Here is a 20,268-nt window from a genome sequence, read left to right on the forward strand (position 1 = left end):
AATATACAAATTATGGAAATTTAACAATAAATATGCCTCTTAAGCATAGCAGATCATTGCCATAGTATAACCCAGGTAGCCACTAACTTAAGTATTTTTTTTAAATCACGTTTTTACTTCACATTGACTTAAAATATTTGGGCTTTTCCTACCCCATCATGACAAAAACCCCCCACTATCTAGCTTTTTTCCTGATATGATCCCTTTACATAAGACAATCCAGTAGCAGGCTGACATTGCATTTTCAATACCATTACCCAAGTTTGCAACATTAAGACATTTGCCAGCAGCTTCCCCTTTATGTCGCAGAATCTTCCAATCAACAAACACCACAAACAGCTTTATGTGTGCAATGCTTGGGTAATGATTTATCAATTTCTTCTCAAGCTACCCAGTCATTCATATACTTACCTTTAAACACCAAGCACTGAACACACGCAGAAGTAATAAAAATGCTGGATAATCAGTATTATACATAAAGATTCAGTGCTGGTAATTCTAGGCTTTGTTCATGGAAGTTATCTAGATTTTCAACCAAAAGAACACCTCAAGTTTCAAATGAAGAACAATTTAATAAATCTGTGACCTTCAGTCATAACAGTAGCACAGCAAACTTTTAAAATCAGTTTTAATTGCTGAACATTAAAGTGACAGCCAACGACCAAAAAAGATCTAAAAGTTCTTAATAGCAAAGTTCATTTTGTACCAAGCCACTAAGGAACAATGTTCTTCACCTTTTGTCACATGCAGAAGTTGAAGTTTTGGTAAGGCATGTTCCTTCACCATAAACATATTGCAGCCATATTAAGATTTCATTTATCACATTTTATCAAAGGTTAGTAAATGAATAGATGTTATAACAGATTATAATTGTTAAGACCATTATGTAGTCCAACAAATTAACTCTAAAATGTCCTCAGATCTGAGACACACTACTCACATCTAACACTTATAAATGTTGATCTCGTATATAATATGAAATACTGACAGGACTCATATTTCAAATGCAAATTCATTTTATCACCAGCCTGCACCTGTGGCTTGTTTCCATAATAATGAGTTGGGGTTTACTTCAGTTTGTTTATCTCGTGAGAGAGGGAATCTATAGCAGGAACCCTCTTCAGTATAACCTTAAAGCATACCTTCTATGGAATGAATAGGCATTAGTTCCTAGGGTGGATAGCTTAGTTGAAGACCAAAAAAATCCACTAGCAGCCTGTTTACAGAGTTTAAATTGGCATGGAATTGGCAAATGCCTATTTTAATCTTTGGGATACCAGTATAACAGGCTATCAGGAATGTAAAAGTTCCAGAAAAGACCTTATGTCAATTTATGTTTAAAAAAACCCCTTCATTCTTCCTTGCCTACCTTCATTCATTGTCAGAATTTTCACAGTACTATAACAGAATACTCTCAAACTAAAAATTTTCAAAAGACCAACTGTCAGTCAGTCCTGTTCATTTATCCATTCACACCAAGTCATCGCCTTCACATCCCAATAGGACAGTTAGAGCATTTTTCCTCCAGTAACCTAGTCTTCAAGTATCAACAGAACTGCCATTTCCAAAGAATATATAGCGGTTCTCTGACAAGTGTCTATAACCTGATAGCAATGACACGATGCCCTTTGATAAAGGACTGGCAAAGCAAACCTGAGTCTTATCTTTGGAGAAAAAACTTGTAGCATTTGTTCTATGCTTTTAGCTTAATTATTTGCTTTGGTGCCTAAATATAATGTCAGAGTTACTGAAGTTACACAGATCTGTTTCTGTCCAGATGCCACACCATCATCTGAAAATTAAAACATCGCTCAAGGGACTCAGAAATAATAAAAAATTAAATCTGCTCAAACACCATTAATTTTGATTATTTCATTCAGTGAAGCACAGAAATACTAATGCTTTCATTTTATAGATCTTTGCTAATGCTGCATACAATTGCAGAAAATTACCCAGTTTCTCCTGCTTAATACAAATGCAGAGTATCTAAAATACATTAGCTGTTTAATTTCTTAATGTGATACTATTTTAACATTTAAGTTACTTCACATAGTAGGAGAATTCAGCTGGCAGGAACCACCAAACTTCCTGTTTGCAATGCAATTCTATTCTGGCAAGCATTTTCTTGATTAGTTCATCAGTTTCCCAGTTGAATGCAAGTCCAAATAACTGAGTTTTACCCAACTTTCAAGGGGCATTCATTACTTAACCACCAGCTTATATGCACTTTTACAGTGGAAGAAAGTTCACTGCATGCCTTATACCCAATTTGTGCCACAGCAGCAGGAAATAAACAGTATATGTTTCCATTGTACTATTAGTTTGTTAGAACGCTCTCTGTGTGAAACCACACTCTACTTTGATCTTCATGAAACATTTGACTCCCATCTTTCAAAGGAAAACAAATGGTATAAAAAGGCACTATACCTGTTTTATGTGAGAATTACTTTTTGGATAAGTAAAAGTAGTCTGAAAAAGTGCTCATCGTATCTTTAAGTATAACTGGGTTTGCAATTCAAATCAATTTTTACCACTAACAAGGTGTTTTAAACTGCTTGAAACGGCAATTCCTCATTACTAAAAACAGTTTTTCCAACAATATACAGGTGCACAGTGACAAAATAAATTTATTTTTAAGGAGAAAGAAAGTGATGTAAGTATGGTGAAGGAACATACATAAGATATTAAGACAGATGATGGTGATTATGTATGAAATGGAGTGAAGGTATTTCAATTACAGTCAAAAGGGTTCACATTCAGGGAATCCCTGAAGAATGGTGTGGTCATCAGATGTGGGAGATTCTGTTGACATCAGCATCACTTCTGCTTGGCACCAGAAATGGTTTTAAAAGCTTGCTGCACTAACATATTAGATTATCATTGAAGGTATGAGTTGAAACATAGGATTATACCTGCTGAAAGAGAACAAATTAATTTTAAGTACAAAAATATCACTGTAACATGAAGACTGAACTGTTAAAGCACAAATCAAAAGAATACACAATTGTAGTGGAATGCTGTGCATCATTTCAAGCACAAATTTAAAATATGAGATCATGCTTTTTAATCAAATCCAACTTGCTACTCACAAGTATGATCCACAACCTGCCCTGTCACAAGACTAAGCAGAAAAGACACTAAGGAAAACATGAAAGAGTCTCAAACCAAGATCCACACAAGAACAACCAGAACCACCTCTTTCTAGTCAGAGGCACTGAACAATCTTCAGTGTTATACTGATTTAAAATAGATGATTGGACAAAAGGGCATTTCAAAGCAAAAGAGTGCACTTAAATTCTCAAAGCATTCTAGTATTAGAGCTTTCTTACTACTGCAAATATGGAAATTAGAAAATACATGCAGGAAATGACATATATAAAGCAATTATTCTCTTCTCCCTAATACAGCATAGCTTTCTGAGGTTAGAAAGCTTCTGGCTAGCAAATCTCAAAAGGTAAGACAAAATTGCTATGAATAAAAGAGCACCTGAGTTTTTTTCGGTTTTCCTTAGACCACATCTAATCAAGAAGAAAAACTGTAACATAAAGTAGTTTTTCTTCCATGTCCCTATACCTAAGAGTACTAGCATACCCAAACAGAACTCCAATCTTTTATAAAAAACTCCTAAAATAGAGTGACAAGAAAAAAATACATCTAAAGAAAATAATTCCCTGCATTTAAGCATTCATCTGCATGTTTTGCATATACAATTTTAACTGTTAAAGCTGTAACCTTATTCTTTTTATCCACTGTTAAAGAGTAAACTGGGAGCTAAACAGTAGATGTAAGAAGTCAGAGATACCTAGGCACTCCCAATATTAACATCAGGACAGATATGCATTTTTCAAATTAAGATTTTTAATCTGCATTTTACAGGCAAAAACTACAAAGGAATCTGTGTGGAATTGGATATTTGAATTTCCATTACTGGGGTGTTGGCCCAGTCCCCACACAACAAGAACAGCTCTTCACAGACATGCAACTGAGGTTAAAACTTGACAGCATATCAGCTCCCAGATTTAAGGCATTTAGAGATATGGGCCTTAAAACTGGTGACCAAATCACCTGAGTCTTAGCTTTCACACACAAGAACAGCTGAGAGCAACAACTACCAGAACTAACTGCAATGCTGCCATCACTGAAGTATTACTGACTGCTGTATAAGCCTACAAGAGGAAAAGGCAAGTAATACAGTAAGAACGCTCATCTGTTTCCTGTATCCATGAAAAGTCTCTTCCAATCGTGTTATACATGGGGAAGGCAAAAATCACATTGTCAGGGTTCTAAGAAAGTGTATGCAACAGTCAGAAACCCCAGGTCCTTCACTGAGAAAAACGTCTCAAAATCAAGTTTTTCTTTGTTCAGATGGAAAAGCAAGGAAACAATTTAGTAGTTTAACACAGGAAAGTTCTGCATGTAGACAACTACTTAAGCGCTTCTAACAGAACTAGACTTACAGATGTAACAATTTAAATAGGTAACTGTCAGATATCTGAACTATCATTACATGTCTAAATTACATTTAACTTAACCAATGAGCAATCAGTATAATCTCAAATTGACATAGTGTCAATTTGTATAAATTTCATCCTGCAAACGCTATGCATAATTACAACAGACCAACTTTGTAATTTACATTCCAAATATTCAAATTACATATACAGTTCTTCGAAAGTACTGAAACCTCACAATTTTTTGCAGAGTACATAAACTATAGCCTTCATACGACAGGCAACTTCCAGCCATTGTTCAAAGGCAATTCATAAACAGACAAGTGAAGATTCAGGTAGATACAGAATAGCAAAGAATATCTACTTTTAACACTGTTTCATGAAAACAGCTTCTGTTGTACCTATACATTCAGGTCAGCTAAACAGGCAGAGTAAACATATTGACAGGGCAGAACATCCTTTTTTAGTCACACCAACACAGATACTTCAATAGATGGATTATCAAACACAGCCACTCGATTAGTTTGTTTTTAAACCTGTACACAGAAGACATACAAGCCACATCACACACAAAAAATATTCGTTATTTAACTAAAATTTAAGAATTGAAGCACTTCAACAGGTCATTTTGTTTTAAGTAACAAAAGATGCATTGTTTTTTCAATTTTAGTGGTCCAAAGAATTTTTATCCAGCACTTTTACCTGTTCCTTGATGTCTTGTAACTGTTGCTGCAGCTTCTGTACATCTGCATTGACATTGGTGTTGTCTTTGTCTTTCTGCAAAACTGGAATGTTTCCACTTGCTGTAAATTAAAGAAAATAAAGACATGTTATTATATATCAATCTGATGAAACAGGAATAATGATTTCCAGTGTACTAACAACAATTTTTCAATTACCTGAAATGTTACTCAAACATAGTTGATAATCTAATTAAATTCACTATGACATCACTGCAGCTCAATTTATAAAGAACTTATTTGAGTTTAGTGGCAACACTGCTTGACAAATATTTCTTCAGTAATGATGCTCAAAATGCCTGTAGCCGCTTAGTGTTCTTGGAGTTCTTATTTGGCAGTGAAATTCCCACCGTAAATTTTTTACACATCTAAAAAATAAAGCTAAATTCTTTCACACTGAAAAGACTTTTTTTTTTTCTACACAGCCTATCTATTTGGAGTTCAAAACTGCACAAGGGTCTTGGAAGTCGCTTGTTCAAAATTTGAACAAGCTCAGATAATATACCTGTATTTGATCAGGGAAGCAATGTTACTGTAAGAAACAAAAATTGAGAAGTATTTCAAATAACAAATTTTAAATTTCCCGTGTGAGTATTAAAAACCTGATTTTAAGGATTATTCTTATATTTACCTACTTAAGAACAGTATGACAAGAATGACTTCATATCCCAATTCACAGAAACTCAATTCAAACACAGCATACCACACGCACACACACACAAGAGTAAATACAAATAATTAATAGAAATTATTCAGAGAAGTCACAAGAAGTTTAAAAACTAGCCAAAGCAGGAGATGTAAAACTGAACAATCCGTCATGAAAGTTGCTTGTACCTAGAAACAAAGTATTTACCATTCCTTTATCAGCCAGAGAGTTCTGGGAAGTCATACATGTTTCAGCTTTTACTCTGGATGCTGGAAGCAATCCTTCAGTGTAATGACTGGTGATACCATCACACCTGCTGATATTAATGTAGGAACAGCAAATATATACCTGGCTTAACACTATTTTTATTAAACTTTTCTTTAAAGTGATCATTTAAAAGAATGATAACAAGAAGCTGGTGGGGGAATGTGAAAGAGTATGGGTTTTGGAGTCACTCACAAATATCATCAGTGGTATCTTCTGTACCTTTCCCTCCGCAGCACATTATGAAAGGCACTCTTCGCTCAACCACTGCCCGACACTGTACACATTTCTTCATTAAGCTTGCACAGTCTGAGAGGACAGAGAAATATATCAACTGAATCCGGATATTTCATTTTTCTCCTTTCCTGTACATGAGCTTGGTTATTCACAGTAACTATATAGCAATGCCATAATAAATGTTTGTAATACAAATAGCTACTTGTGTTCACCTTCACATCATTTTCTGCAAATCACACCTATAAACAGTGTCTTGTTTGAGATTCAAAGTAAACATTCTGTTTATCTTCTTTTAACATATTTCAAGTGAGCAGCTTCCTCTTTCTCTAAATGGATGTCTATTTGACGAGAATTAGAGAAGTTAAAAAAGTAAAATCACACACATTTGAGACCAGAGCTTCTCTTGACTACATCCTCTCTCCTTTAGAACAAAGGATCTCACTTACTGTCCTAACGTTGCAGGGGCAAACAGGTGTGGCTCCTTACCCCTAAACCTCTATCTTTTGATATAATCCTAAAAGGGAGGCTGTAATTCTTCTACAAAAGGCAAATGATTATATCTCATAAATGCCGAAGGTTACTGTGAATCAGAGTGGATCGTATAAACTACACAAACTTGAAGACTCTCTCATCCTGCTTGAAGAAGGAAAGAAACCATCTACATCTGTTAAACCTTTCGCTGTCCTTGTCACAGCTCAGACTTGGTGATGTGTATTGCACTGATGAAATCCTTCACCACAGCAATCAATTGTTTTGCTGTCCTTTCCTGGGAAACTAATCAAAAAAACTTCTATCATCATCTTTCGACTGCAGACAGTGAAAGAGGCCAGGTCAGAATAACTATGAAGTCAGTGATTCAATGTCAGGTGTCTCAGCCAGAACAGAGGAAGAAACCAGACTTCTTTAGCGAGACCAACTAGGCAGTTACTTATGTAGATCCTCAGCAACAAGGACTGATCTCTTCTAGGCAAATGACCCTTCAACAAAGCCCTTAAATGCCTAGTGAGGTGGTGATGGCTGCATTCTCATCCACATATTATCAATCCCCCCCCAAAATCTGGGGATCTCCTATGTCTTTTTTGCTACAGAAGGTAAATAAGAGGGAATCATAACTGATACTCTTTGCAAAGATGTATGATAAGTCTTCTAGAAAAAAATATAGCCCTTGTGAAAACCTGTAGATAAGTAATAAAGCATATTAATTATTTATGTACAACGTTTTTTTAAAAAAACATTTGTATATCTGAATAAAAAAAAATCTGCAAAGCAGCAATAACATTAATTCTAATTACTTCATAAAAGTTTTGATGATATACAGTAGGCTTCTATCATCTGAGCAAACCTACTCACAATTAATAATTCAGATGGAAAAGCATTTGCTTTCTGAATTTCTGAAAACCTCCAGTCTGACCTCCAATTATTTCATTATCAACATGCCAAATAATGACAAAACTCTGACTACCACACCAGACTATCAAGTAAATTGGACCTGAAGTCAGATTATTAATGAGTTTTTAGCAATCTGATTAAAAACACTGTTTCACGATTACTTAAAAAAATAACTCCCATCAAGTTTACTTACTCTCACAGGCACACATATGGCCACAAGGCTGGAAAAGCACTGCTGCCTTTTTGTCTGAACATACTACACATTCTTCAATCTGTAAAGAACAATAAATGCACGTGTAAGAAAACGTTATGTCCTGTTCTCTACATTAATTTGCTTTTATGCTCTCTTTGGCAAAGCATGTGGACTTTAAGGAGCCCAGAGAGGTGGTAGGTGCCCCATCCCTGGAAACATTCAAGGTCAGGTTGGATGCTCTAAGCAACCTATCAAGTTGAAGATGTCCTTGCTCACTGCAGGGTGGTTGGACTAGATGACTAACTTTAAAGGTCCTCTCCAACCCAAACTATTCTATGATTCTATGAAATTCACTTATAAGAGACTTTTATAGTAATCTGTTTTAATATTCTGTGTTAGGGTTTCTCAAGCCCTTTAATATGATGAACTGTATATACAGTGTGACACCATATACCACTCGATTCATACTGGCCTGGACCACCTCTTCCAGTTCATAGAACTGTTGTCCAGGTTCATTAATTTCTTAGCCTTGATCTGCAAAATTACTGTAAGTTTTTATATAGAAGAGTAAAAGAGAAGTATTGAACAGATATTCCACTCTCTCATTCTAATGTGGCAAAAGAAATGAAAGGAAGGTTATCCACAAAGGTTTGTTTTCACCTAGAAAAGCTGATTTCCATAGATTAGCCTCCTTAGATGGATGAAGGGAAGCAGAAGTGCTCTGATTCACTCAGTGGCAGATCCTTTTCACTGACTATGAAGGAAGTCTAGAGAAAAGGAGCTTACTCTAAGTTAACTTTTTTTTTTTAAAAAAAAAACAGCCAAATAGCAACAGGAGGACAAGACTTTGTGGTTATGGGGAATAAAAGAATACTCAAACAGAAAAACAACAGGGATGCACCCATACAGTCACAAATACTTAGGAGCAATCATTTGAGAAACCTGAGGACCTTACTGGGATTAGGTCCCCAAAACAGGGCACAACTGGTTGATACTCTGAAGAAGACAGACAGCATAATGACATTTTTGATTCCAAGGAAAGAGAAGGTGGAAGCTGAAAGTAATTATTAACTTCAGAAACAAGCACATATTAACTAACTCAGTTTACAGGCAAATCATCTTTCCAAGCAGTCCTAAGGAATAAAAGAACTCAGAACTGAATGTTACTGAAAGAAACTATACTTCAGGAAAAGCAAGAATTTATCTTAACACAGAAAAAAAAATACCACAGGGGATGAGGGCAATAGTATCTATGTAAATAAAGCATCCTCAGGTTACTGTATGAGGAACTCTGAGAACCTGAACAATAAAGGCATTGCAAGGTGAGAAGAGACTTAGGGGCAGGTAGAACATGAGTACTGGCAAACAGAAAAGAGCAACGTACAATGTTGGGACAAGATACTATTACAATGCAAAATTAATTTCATCCAGTGAGACATCTGTAAGGCAAAATACCGCTTAAAATATCACCTTTTCCCTCATATTCTTTTTACTTTTCCATTAAAAACAGAAAGAAAACCAATAAACTTTTGAATTTTTACCTTTGTCCTAGACTGAACTTGTTCTTTACAGATGAGGCATTTTTTCACCCGTGGTGAGCACAGGGAACACGTGGCAATGTGTCCACATGGGCCAAACAGAGTATCCCTCTTCATGTCTGAACACACCATACATTCTTCTAAGGTTTCAGAATCATTGTTGATCATAGATGGACTTCGGGAACCAACCTGACCACTACAAAGAAACCTTGCAGTCAAGCTTAAAGAATTTTTAAAATTCTTAATTTAAAAGGCACATCAATTGGATGTTTATCTATATACTCCTATGCATTCAGGCATCATAAAGCATTCCAAACTGCACCTTCCCAAACACACAGTTGACACCAGAGTGCAAGGTCACATTCTCAGATAAGACATTGCGTAGAAACAGGGCACACAAGTTAGAATAGCAACTCTTGAGTGTAAAAAACACTTCCCTCCCATCCTAAGAATTTACTTTATTAATAGAGTCATACCCTGTAGATTCATAACTGCACATCTTAACACCTTAACCTTGAATATACTTCCAATACTTAGCAAATGACAGGCTTGCAAAAGAACCTCCCAAACTCCCACAGTGACTTCACCTCGGAACTGTGTCCTATGCTGCTGCTCACCCAGCAGAGGGAGCGCACGTTGAACCCAACCAACTCACTCCTACGGGCCTCACAAGTCCATAAAAGGTGAGAAAGAACAGCACAGGGATGAGGCAGAGACAGATGGACAGACACGGACAGAAAGACTAAATAAGAACCTTACACACCAGGGCAGGATTGACAAAAACAGTCTCTCTTCATGAGATTTTGAAAGTACATTGTTGATTTCCATACAGAAATTAAGGACGACAATCATGTAAACCAAGTAGGACAAGCAGCAAGCTGAAACTTCTCAAATTGCATGCACTTGATAACATGACATTTCACTGAAATCATAATTCCTCGAGAAGTGCTTCTGAAACATCAGACCTATCCCTTCCTCCTCTTTTTACAGGATCATACAATCATGCGGGTTGACAGGTACTCAGGAAGTCACATGCTCAAAGCAGTGTCAACACTGAATTCACATCAGGTTATACTGGGCTTTGCCCATCCCAGTCTTCAAAACTTGCATGGACAGAGATCTCACAACCTCCCTGGGCAACTTGCCGCAATGTTTAGTTATTCTTTCACTGATTTCCCCCTCCCCTGCTTTTCTGGGATTGAAGTTCTATCAAACTCCACCTGCATGTTGCCATCTCCCCATTCTTCTCCTTCCCGTATTAACATGTATGAAAGTCCTGTAAGACTTGTGTAAGTTTCAACCAATGCATCTGTAAATAGCATTCAATGTACCACAGAAAATAAACAATTAACTGAAAGTCAAGACTAAGATTGTGTGTTTTAACACTACTGGTAATAAAGGCACAATGTTTCATATACATCAGTTAATCTAGAGAAAGCAGAGATTTGGAAACTGCATATTTTATGAATATACAAACCTGACTTTTTCTTTGTGACATTTAGCCAGTGCTTTGCAGAGACTAGGATCAGGGCAGAGATCAAGAGGTGACTGACCCTTCTTATTACGAATGCTGAGGTCAGCTCCGTTGGCTGCCAGGAAGCAGGCAATAGATGCTGCACTCTTCTTCTCTGCTCCCTGAGTGCCAAGTCCCATTATTAACTGGAAGAAAACAAATACATAAGCAACTTGAGAGACTCTCTAAACAGTTAGAAATAGTCTGGCTAAAGGAAAACTACGTGACATGCGCACATGCACATACACACACACACATATATATATATATACACATATGTATAAATTCTGTAAGCCCAAGGAACCACCTCTAGAACTAAAATCAAAACAATCATATGGTTGCTTAATTTTGAGTCAGCTATACTCAACTTTCATTTAAGGAACTAAAATTCAGCAAGGAATAGTTCAGCTATTGAAGCACTCAATCTCCTGCACATCCATACTCACTTGTAAAGTGGCTGTCCTTATATATAAACACTGTATAAGGCAAAGTCCCAGTGGATGTATTCAGAATACACTCGAAGTATACTGAAATTGCGGAGTTCAAACAAAATGCTACTACCACCACACCTGGACTGAAAACAGAGCTGGGCAGGGAAACAAATGCACGCTTATTTTTAGTTTAGCAATTAAAGGTCCTGCCCAAGAAAGACTTGATTTTAGTTGCCTTCTCAGCCTGCAGGCATTTAAACTCACATACCTGTCTTTCTGTCCTAATCACATAATGCTCCTATGTCCTTTTACAACTATTAGTGTATTTCTGTATTAGTGTACCTATTACGCACCATTCACGGGGCCAGTCAGAAAAATGAAGAGATAAGGCTCACTGGACATGGCCCAGCAAGGCGAGGGATTCACCTTCTTGGGAGCATTCTGGGCCTGCTCCCAACATCTTTTTGTATTAAAGCTTGATCAGATAAAATGCTACATATAACATGAAACTGCTGGCACCACTAAGAATCCCTCAGCAAACTACACTAGACTATATTCAAAGGAACAGCTTTGGCACAGCTGGGACAACTCCAATTCAACAAGTTTTAAGTGCTGAATTCCAGAATTATGAAGGCTTTGACACTAAGATAGTGGCAGGATTCTGAATGCACCTTTCCCATTAATTGATTTAAGTGCCCAACTTGACTGAAGCGCATCTTTCTATGTCACTTCAAGTTTCTACAATCTATACCTGCAGCTAGTCTTCTAGAAGCTGAGTGTCAAGTATCACCCTTAAAAATGAAGTCATTTTGGCTGGATTAACAATCATTTTGTATTTAAAGAAGAAGATGTGCTATTTTAGACACAACAGCATACAGGAATTAATTTCAAATACCAGGTATCTGTCACTGCAGCCCTAAAGACTGTGTATCTTGAAGTTTGAACTACAAACAAAACAGTTTTCGAAAACCCTCTAGTTATTTCCCCACTCCTCAGTGGTGACTTCTGAAGAAAGCAGCCTGGTTTGGGTCCATGTCTTGCAGCACGTGAAGTATGTTTTAGAAGTCTTTACCCTACTTTGGTAACTGCAAGATCATCCTCCTCATCATACAGCCACCCAGTTTCCTAGGAAAGCAATTCTTTTAAACCTCAGTCTGTAAGGTTTTTTCTACTTTGGAGTTCTTACATCAGTAAGTATTACTGACGTGCTACAAGACTCCTGAAGGACACTTCATGAATTCACAGATACTCATAGTCCTGCATTCTTCCCTATGACCAGGTAAGAACAGTACAACTTGAAAGACTTCATACCACAAAATCAGTAAGTTATAGACAGAAATTGTTTTGTGATGTTCAGATCACAGAACATTTTTGTTTATAAACTCAGGCCATCTCTCTGTACCTCAGTTATAGCACTGGCTCCAGTGAAGCAGATTTTATCTAGCTTCAGTCCAAGCACCTTGGACCATGCCAGTGATCCAGCCAACATAGCTCAACGCCCAGTGAAAGCTGGTTTGCTCTGAGGTTGGTAAAGTAGACATTTTTGAAGGCATGCCTACACTGAACAAATGCTGGGACAATAGTTCTCATCATCCACATTTGCACCTTATGGGCTCTAACCTGTTCTGGAACAAAACAGCTAGTGTGTCTCCAAGAGGAAAATCAAACAGAGATCATTTGATTCACTTGGTGTGGATATACACTATGCCAAGACTCCTCCATCTGGATCAGTCATCAGCATTATTCAAGAAAATCTTGAGTCTTAAAAGGCCTCTGCACACTGTATGCTTTGAAAACACCAGGACAACATTGCATCTCATGACACTTCTCTAGTACTCCGAAACATTTCAGGCATGCAGAATGGGAAAAAAAAAAAAAGCCAACAACCTATGCACAAAACCCCCCATTATGTCTTAGTGCCTAGTATGGCTGCAGCAAACCTCCTCTGAGATGAGGTTCTAGACCTGAGATGCATCAACACAAACCAGTCCCAGCCAATTCACCCGTGAGGGAGAAGTCTTGGTGTAATCCATACAAACAGTAATTTTATCTACTGAGCTACCTTTGAAGCTGTAAATACCTAACTGACTTCCATCAGAGTTTCTTTCTTTTAAGTTAGGATTTAGGCAGCGACATCATTTTGAATGTTAAAAGCATTTTAAGAGTCTGAAAGATACCTATATTAATATAAATTACAGTAAATGAGCCTGAGGAATAACACATTTATTTAGGATAAAAACTACCCTACACCAAGGAACACTGCATCTGTAAATAAAGCAACCGAAATGACATTTTTGTGGTGGTAGGGACTGTACTTCAGAAAATTTCTTCTTCTTCCAGCTGTATAAGCATCACAATGCGTTAGATGAAAAACTTCTAAATTATTTAAAGAAATGGGGTTCACTGCTCATAGCACTCGAACACAGATTGATACCCAAAATGTGTAGGGCCTTGTCTACTATCAAGATTGTTCCCTATATGCATTTTAAATAGTCTATCAAAAAACAACTTGAAGAAACACAATAAAAATTGTTTTAGGTATTACAACAGCTTTATGTTGACATTCAGAAGGAACTACTAAAAAAATCAATGCTCAAGAATTCATTCCATATAATTCCACTTATGAAATAAGTTCACGATATCAGTAAAAAGTATTGTTTCATTTTTTAAACTATGCTTAAAGCAAAAAGTAACAAATTGTAGAATTTCAATGAAGTTGCTGTCCAACTAACCTCACCAAATACGAAAAATATCTGAAATCCTGCAAGTGAAATTTTTGTTCTTTTTCAGTTTATTAAATGGAAAAAAAAAATAAATCATTATTAGTTGAAAGGCTACAAAGAGGCACCCTACAGGGCTCAGTAGGTTGTCATCTTCAAGACAGCAGTCCAAAGTTAATTAAAATTTAGCCAAGCAAAAATGAGCTCTAAAGTACTAGAGATTTACATAACAGACTTGGTATCACATAAGCTAAAGAAATCTGGCATGTTTCCCAATCTTTAAAGGAATTAATAAAAAAATACAGATTCCATAAATTTAACTTAAGTCATCATATTCACAAAAAGAAAGCCTTACAGTTTCCCAGACTAAGCCTATTTATCCTCTATTATCCATCATCTGTTTTGCAATTCTACACCACACAAATTATAAATGTGTCCTTAGATACCTTTAAAGGTGCAGATGCCTGCATATATTTTAACAGTCTAGATCCTGTCTTTTTCTGATATATGATTCTGGGCCAAAGGTGGCTTATTAAAACTGTTTACTGGTAAAATCTAGTTTATGGCATTTTTACATTACCTTTTTTTAAGTAAAGGTAGATAGGTACAAGTAGTATCCCCCTTTACTATTTTCCAGAGAAAAAAAAAACCAAAACATTTTCAAGGTAGTTTCATCTGCTGATCTTAAAGAGTTTTCAGGTATAATTTCGTCAGGCTTTACTCCATCTTTTACATTTCAGTCACATCTTATGTTGCTGCCACATAAAATTAAAATATGCAAGTTTCCACCTCTTCTATGAGGGCACATTTTCTCCACACCACTTAAACCTCTCAAATTTTTTGCTAGTCAGAAACTTTCTCTCCAGCTAAACAAAATGCAAAAAATGACCAATAGTTTGATCAAGGAGGTACTGGTTGATCATGGGTTTTTGTTAAACTTTATAACATTTTTAGGTGATCAGAGATACACTCACGCAGGGATTTATTTGTTTGTTTGTTGTAGTGTCTTCCCCCTTGCTCTTTCAAAAATTATTATTTTAATAGAAATAAAACAGAAAAATATATATTTTTTTTTAACTCAGGATATATCTCAAATGAAACTAGAAGAAAAACTTAATTCTTTTAAACAAAATCCTCCAAAACTAAAATTTTAAAAGGTGGTAGAAAAAAAGCCCCACTTCTTGTGTTAAAGAATTAAAACCACAAGAACTCTAGTTTCATTGCGAATGTTTCTAATAAGATGGGCAATAGCAAAAGCTATTTATGAAATGCTGAATCAGAGATAAAGTATTTAGCTCCTGTTCATTCGTTTCACAATTAAATACATGCACACAAAGTATTCTGGCCACCCCTCACAGCATCCATTTCAGATCATGGAAACCACTAAGCTGTAATTGCTTTCCTCCTCTCACTTAAAAGGACACAAACATTTTCCTACATATGCCAGTCATATTTTAAATCTCTTCACAAAGCTTATTCCAGTTTATTTCAGTGAGACTAAGTAACCCATCTGAAAAACATTTGCTGTACAGTGGAATTACTGTTTTGAACAAAGGCATTTTAGGTAAACTGGGTGGAGGGTTTTTTTTTAATGAAATGCAAAAAAAAAATACCACCTACACCTAAAATTAGAAAAAATATTATCACACTGGTTACTAATGATTCAGTAAATCTGATCCACCATTATGTTGTGCGTCTTTAATATTTAAAGTTGTTTGTTTTTCTCAATCCCAATCACTCCAGAATTTTATTTCTCCTTTGCCTATCAGCAAAACTATAAACTTCATCTTTGCATATGGGTTCACACAGCTTTCTGGGTGTCAGCGTTTCTTTTTTCAGTAAAAGATTTTGACCTTTATTACCTGGAGTTTCTTTGACTATTTCCTTACTACAGCACAATTCCTGAAATTAACTGTCAGTTACATAATAATAAACACACAAAGATTGAGAATGCCTTGTTCTAACAGAACAAACATTCAGAATGTTATAGAAGCAGCTTAACAATTAAAGCTACAAAGACATGCAAGATGTTGAATCACAGAAAACAATTTTAGTCTTATTCTATATTGTAATACTATTAATTTCTCTTTCCTAAAAAGCAACTTCTGATTTTTGGCAGCCATATATGTTTACTATGGAAGACAGATGTGTAGAAATATTTTGAACTAAATAACCTTATTTTTCTTTAACAAAGGTAATGATTACATGTGAAAAGCCACATATAAGAATATGATTTATGCCTATACTGTAGTTTAATGCAGAATGTCTACATTAAACTGAAACTGCCAAAAACCAGCTCAACAATACAGAACTAGACAAACTAGACCAATAAAGAGACAAATGTACAGGGAAAAAAAAGGAATAAATGCATTTTATTTACTGTGTTCTTTGATGGCTCCCAAGCAGTATCTACCTTGCCCACATCTTGCATGTCTTGGAGTTGGCGGAGCTGTGACAAGGTGTGGTGTCTCAGGGCTTCATGCAGGGGAGTATCCCCATCTTTATCCTGAATATCCAGCTTAGCACCTGCACGAACTAAGAGCTGAAAAGAGAAAGAATCCAATTTAAAACTCATAAAAACCTATTTATTCCTTTTAAAACTAGTATCAGGAAACTTTGGTTTAAGATGCTCTCGTAGGTACAGAAAGGTTATTATTTTATCTTTCTGAAATTCACAGTTGACTTTGTTTAAATTTATTTTCCATTTTGGAGCTCAGGTATCAACTGAAGCATCTATCTCTTTCAAATATCAAGTTTATTTCAGCAGAAGCCTAATGCTTGCCTGTGCTCTGAGGGAGCACTGCAAGAGATCCTATTTTAGGGGATTCTTTCTACTGTCCAAAACATTTAATTCTTACAAGATAGCCTACAAACAATGTAACATATTACAGCAGTGTACTAGAAACAGAGCAAGTGGGCAGTATTGTATATATGTATATATTCTTTACAATTAGGTTTCAATGACCTCAAAAAAATCACTGCTTTCACACCATCCTAAACTTTACAACTTAATTTACAGTATCCTTCCATTAGCAAAGTAGTTAAGCACGTACTTAGGTTTACCCTTATTCAGCAGAAGACATAAAAACCAATGCCACTATTAAATACTGTCTCAGAACACTTTGGGAAGTAATGAACTAAGACTCATCTTTAAGGCTAATTTTAGACACATGTTCCAGGGGTCACATGACATGACAGCAAGCATAAGGCTGCACAGGCCCTCGTATTCACATTGCCTTTGCATACAGCCCTCCTATAATTCAATGCAGCAGAACTTTCTTAAATATGCTGTTAAACAAAACAAACCAACACATGCTGACAAGTAACAATTGCCCCTAAAAATTCAACCCTGTCACCGTCGCTATTCAGAAACCTGTAGATAGCAGCTGAGGTTTTAGCTTTAGTTTTGAGCTTTTGCTACTCTTTAAAACTCAGATTAGCAGCAGAGACAAACAGGAATACATGGAAGGGGGATCTCCCTCTTCAGAACCCACATGCTTGCAACGATCTCAGCCTCTTGGAACCAAAGAATCTCAGATTCTAGAAAACGCTAAAAGGGAAAAAGCTTAAAAAGGAATTAAGAATTTAGCTTTCAAGGAAATATCTGCCTGTAATTGCCTGCAGCTCACCATTTCCCCCAACCTTTCATTCCACAAGTGAAACCAAGAAAACCAGCTAACAGTTGCAACAGTCTCCACCTAGCTTCTTACACTCTCTAAATGGACTTACTCTGGTCCAATTTTTCTTTCTCATATTCCTACCTTGTGTCTGCCACTAGCTATTTACTGCTTAAGAGTTTCCCCTAGAAGAAAATCTGCAAGAGAACTCTTTGCAGAGCAACCTGGAATCCTTGACTATCATAGAAATTCAAAGCCTTTCCAGAAGCTTGGGTTTTGGTTTTTTTGGTTTTGTTTTGGTTTTTGGTTTTGTTTTGTTTTTTTAAAAAAAGGGAGGGGGAAAAAAAATGCAGACCACCACCCTTTGTCATAGCAGACTAGCTTCTAAAAGAACCCTGCTACCTTTGACCACTATTCCACAGATGCCTGAGGGTACAACCCAGTCCTGGAAGGTACCCAATAGGAATTAATTTTGATATACAGAGCCAACATGTTCTTTGCATGGCTGCATAAGTTATTTTAGGACTTCTCAAAGTTAATCCAACTCTGAAGTACGGATACGCTACAGGGTCATTCACTTAAACATTCTTGGATATAAGCATGTCAGTCCAATACACATACTAGTTCTTCTACATGCCTACCTTCCTGCTCATCTGCTACATTAATATTGTATTCTCAGGTACCATGTCAGTTCCAGAAGGGCACAAGAGCTCACCAAATATAGCTGCCAAATAGCTTGCAGGATGCAAGTGACACCGACTCTAGGAAACCATTCTTTTGGTAGCAAGCAGTTCCAGATACGGGGCCAGATCACATGTTTCACTATAATGGAATCATATCCATCAACTCCTGAAGATGGAGAAATCTTACAGCAAAATGACGCTAAACAGAACTGCAGATATAGGTCTGCATTGGGGGAACAATTCTCTGTAGGCCTAAATAAGAGACAGTTTTTTAATATAAGATGACTCTCGCCCTACAAAGACAAATTTAAAAAGCGTATGCAGAGGGCCAAGGCCAGGTTGATGTTTTCACTCATAGGGAAAAACTCCTACAGTAGCAAGTGCTCTCTCTGAGCCTCAACAGCCCATCCCAGCAACCCAAACACTAAGTCACATAGGTCCTGTATGGACAGCGCACACAGGCCAGAATGGGCAAGCCGTGCCAGACTCTCATTTCCGGTGCCAGTAACAAAGTTTTGTTAAATGAAGTATTAGCTTTTTCAACCGTGTGAGCAAAAAAACAGAAATAGCATTACTTTCACCAGTAAGGTAGTTTTGTTACTGCTTATATATCTCCCAAGCTAAGAACAGGGGAAGTTACACACTCAGAAAACTGAAAAGTAGTTAAACTCATAAAAAGTTGCTTCACTTACCTACAATTTGCAAAAGCTATGAGCAAGAATAATTACTTATACAGGAAGAGGCATCAAAAACGCTATTTGAAGGTCCCATTACAGGACCCCAAGACTCAGAAAAGTAACAGAAGAACACATGCTCCCTTATTTACCAAGGAAGGATGCTGGAATTGGCAACTGCATAGAGGAAGTCATAATGTACACGTACAAAAATTCAGAATTCCTGAAATGTCCTTCATATTGCCAACTGACCCTCTGTGCAAGTTGGCAGGTTTCTGAGTTGATCAAAATTAATCACATAAACATTCAATGGCTACATGTTGCTAAATACTTTTTAAAATGTTCATAAAGTACTTATGTCTTAGCAGCTACAATCAGCTTGAGTCAAGTGCCATTAACCATATGGCTTATTGCAAATAGCATACTTACCCTAACAATTTGTGTATGCTGTCGTTCAACGGCAAGGTGCAGAGCAGTTTGCTGGTTAACATTCTGGATATCCAGATTAGCATTGCCCTGAAAGACATTCAAAGCATTAGAGCACTATCGTCCCTGCAATTCATCCACACGCACGGCAGTCCATTACGGCACTGAACATGACCTGGAATATGACTCCTCATTTGGAGATTTGAGAGCAGAAGTGATTAAATACTTCATTCACTGTACAGATGTTGGTCTGTTGAATCAAATTAGGGATCAAATTTTTCAGTCCTTCTGCACCATTAGGCCATTGTAATGATCTCAAAGGCAAGTTTAACCTTTAGAGCTCACCACGTGTCCTTCCCTGCTCCATTGCTTCTGCATTGCGATTGCAGCAAACTATTTTCATATCAGATGGTTAACTGAAGTGTGACATTTAAATCCTCCTGAGAATGAGAGTCCTACCTGATGCACCAAAAGTTCAGCCACTTCCACATGATTATTGAGAGCTGCCAGATGCAAGGCAGTATAACCATCATCCTTCTTCTCGTCAACAATCCATGGTCGTGGTAACTTGGACAACAATACACGCATTGCACTGAAATAAACATGCAGAGATGGCATAAATGCACCTATATTTGTTGAATGACAGTGGGACAACAGTAAAATAATATTCATTCTCAGAAGTACAAAGTAGTGGAAGCTAAAGTAACATTAGTATTTTTTGAAAAAGTGGGTGAAAAGCTATACTG

The 20,268-nt window shown here is 36.7% G+C and overlaps 1 protein-coding gene across 4 annotated transcripts in view; it reads right to left on the reverse strand.

Moving 5' to 3' along the window:
* MIB1 (MIB E3 ubiquitin protein ligase 1) overlaps window positions 1-20,268 on the reverse strand; it is an 81,942-nt gene that overhangs the window by 5,257 nt on the left and 56,417 nt on the right. Inside the window, exons 13-21 of one of the 4 annotated variants that reach the window (XM_042797925.1) lie at window positions 19,982-20,114; window positions 19,526-19,612; window positions 16,503-16,664; window positions 10,936-11,117; window positions 9,462-9,654; window positions 7,921-7,999; window positions 6,297-6,410; window positions 5,154-5,254; window positions 2,001-2,915 (exon numbers count right to left, since the gene is read on the reverse strand). In XM_042797925.1, the coding sequence (XP_042653859.1) occupies window positions 2,907-2,915; window positions 5,154-5,254; window positions 6,297-6,410; window positions 7,921-7,999; window positions 9,462-9,654; window positions 10,936-11,117; window positions 16,503-16,664; window positions 19,526-19,612; window positions 19,982-20,114 (1,060 nt within the window). In that variant the 3' untranslated portion in view covers window positions 2,001-2,906. Of the gene's footprint in view, window positions 1-2,000; window positions 2,916-5,153; window positions 5,255-6,296; window positions 6,411-7,920; window positions 8,000-9,461; window positions 9,655-10,935; window positions 11,118-16,502; window positions 16,665-19,525; window positions 19,613-19,981; window positions 20,115-20,268 lie in introns of those variants that run through there. The other 3 variants (XM_042797924.1, XM_042797923.1, XM_042797922.1) reach the window with 3 other exon arrangements.

Source organism: Tyto alba, unplaced genomic scaffold (genome assembly GCF_018691265.1).
Source record: "Tyto alba isolate M040663 unplaced genomic scaffold, T.alba_DEE_v4.0 Super-Scaffold_27, whole genome shotgun sequence".
Classification (NCBI taxonomy): domain Eukaryota; kingdom Metazoa; phylum Chordata; class Aves; order Strigiformes; family Tytonidae; genus Tyto; species Tyto alba.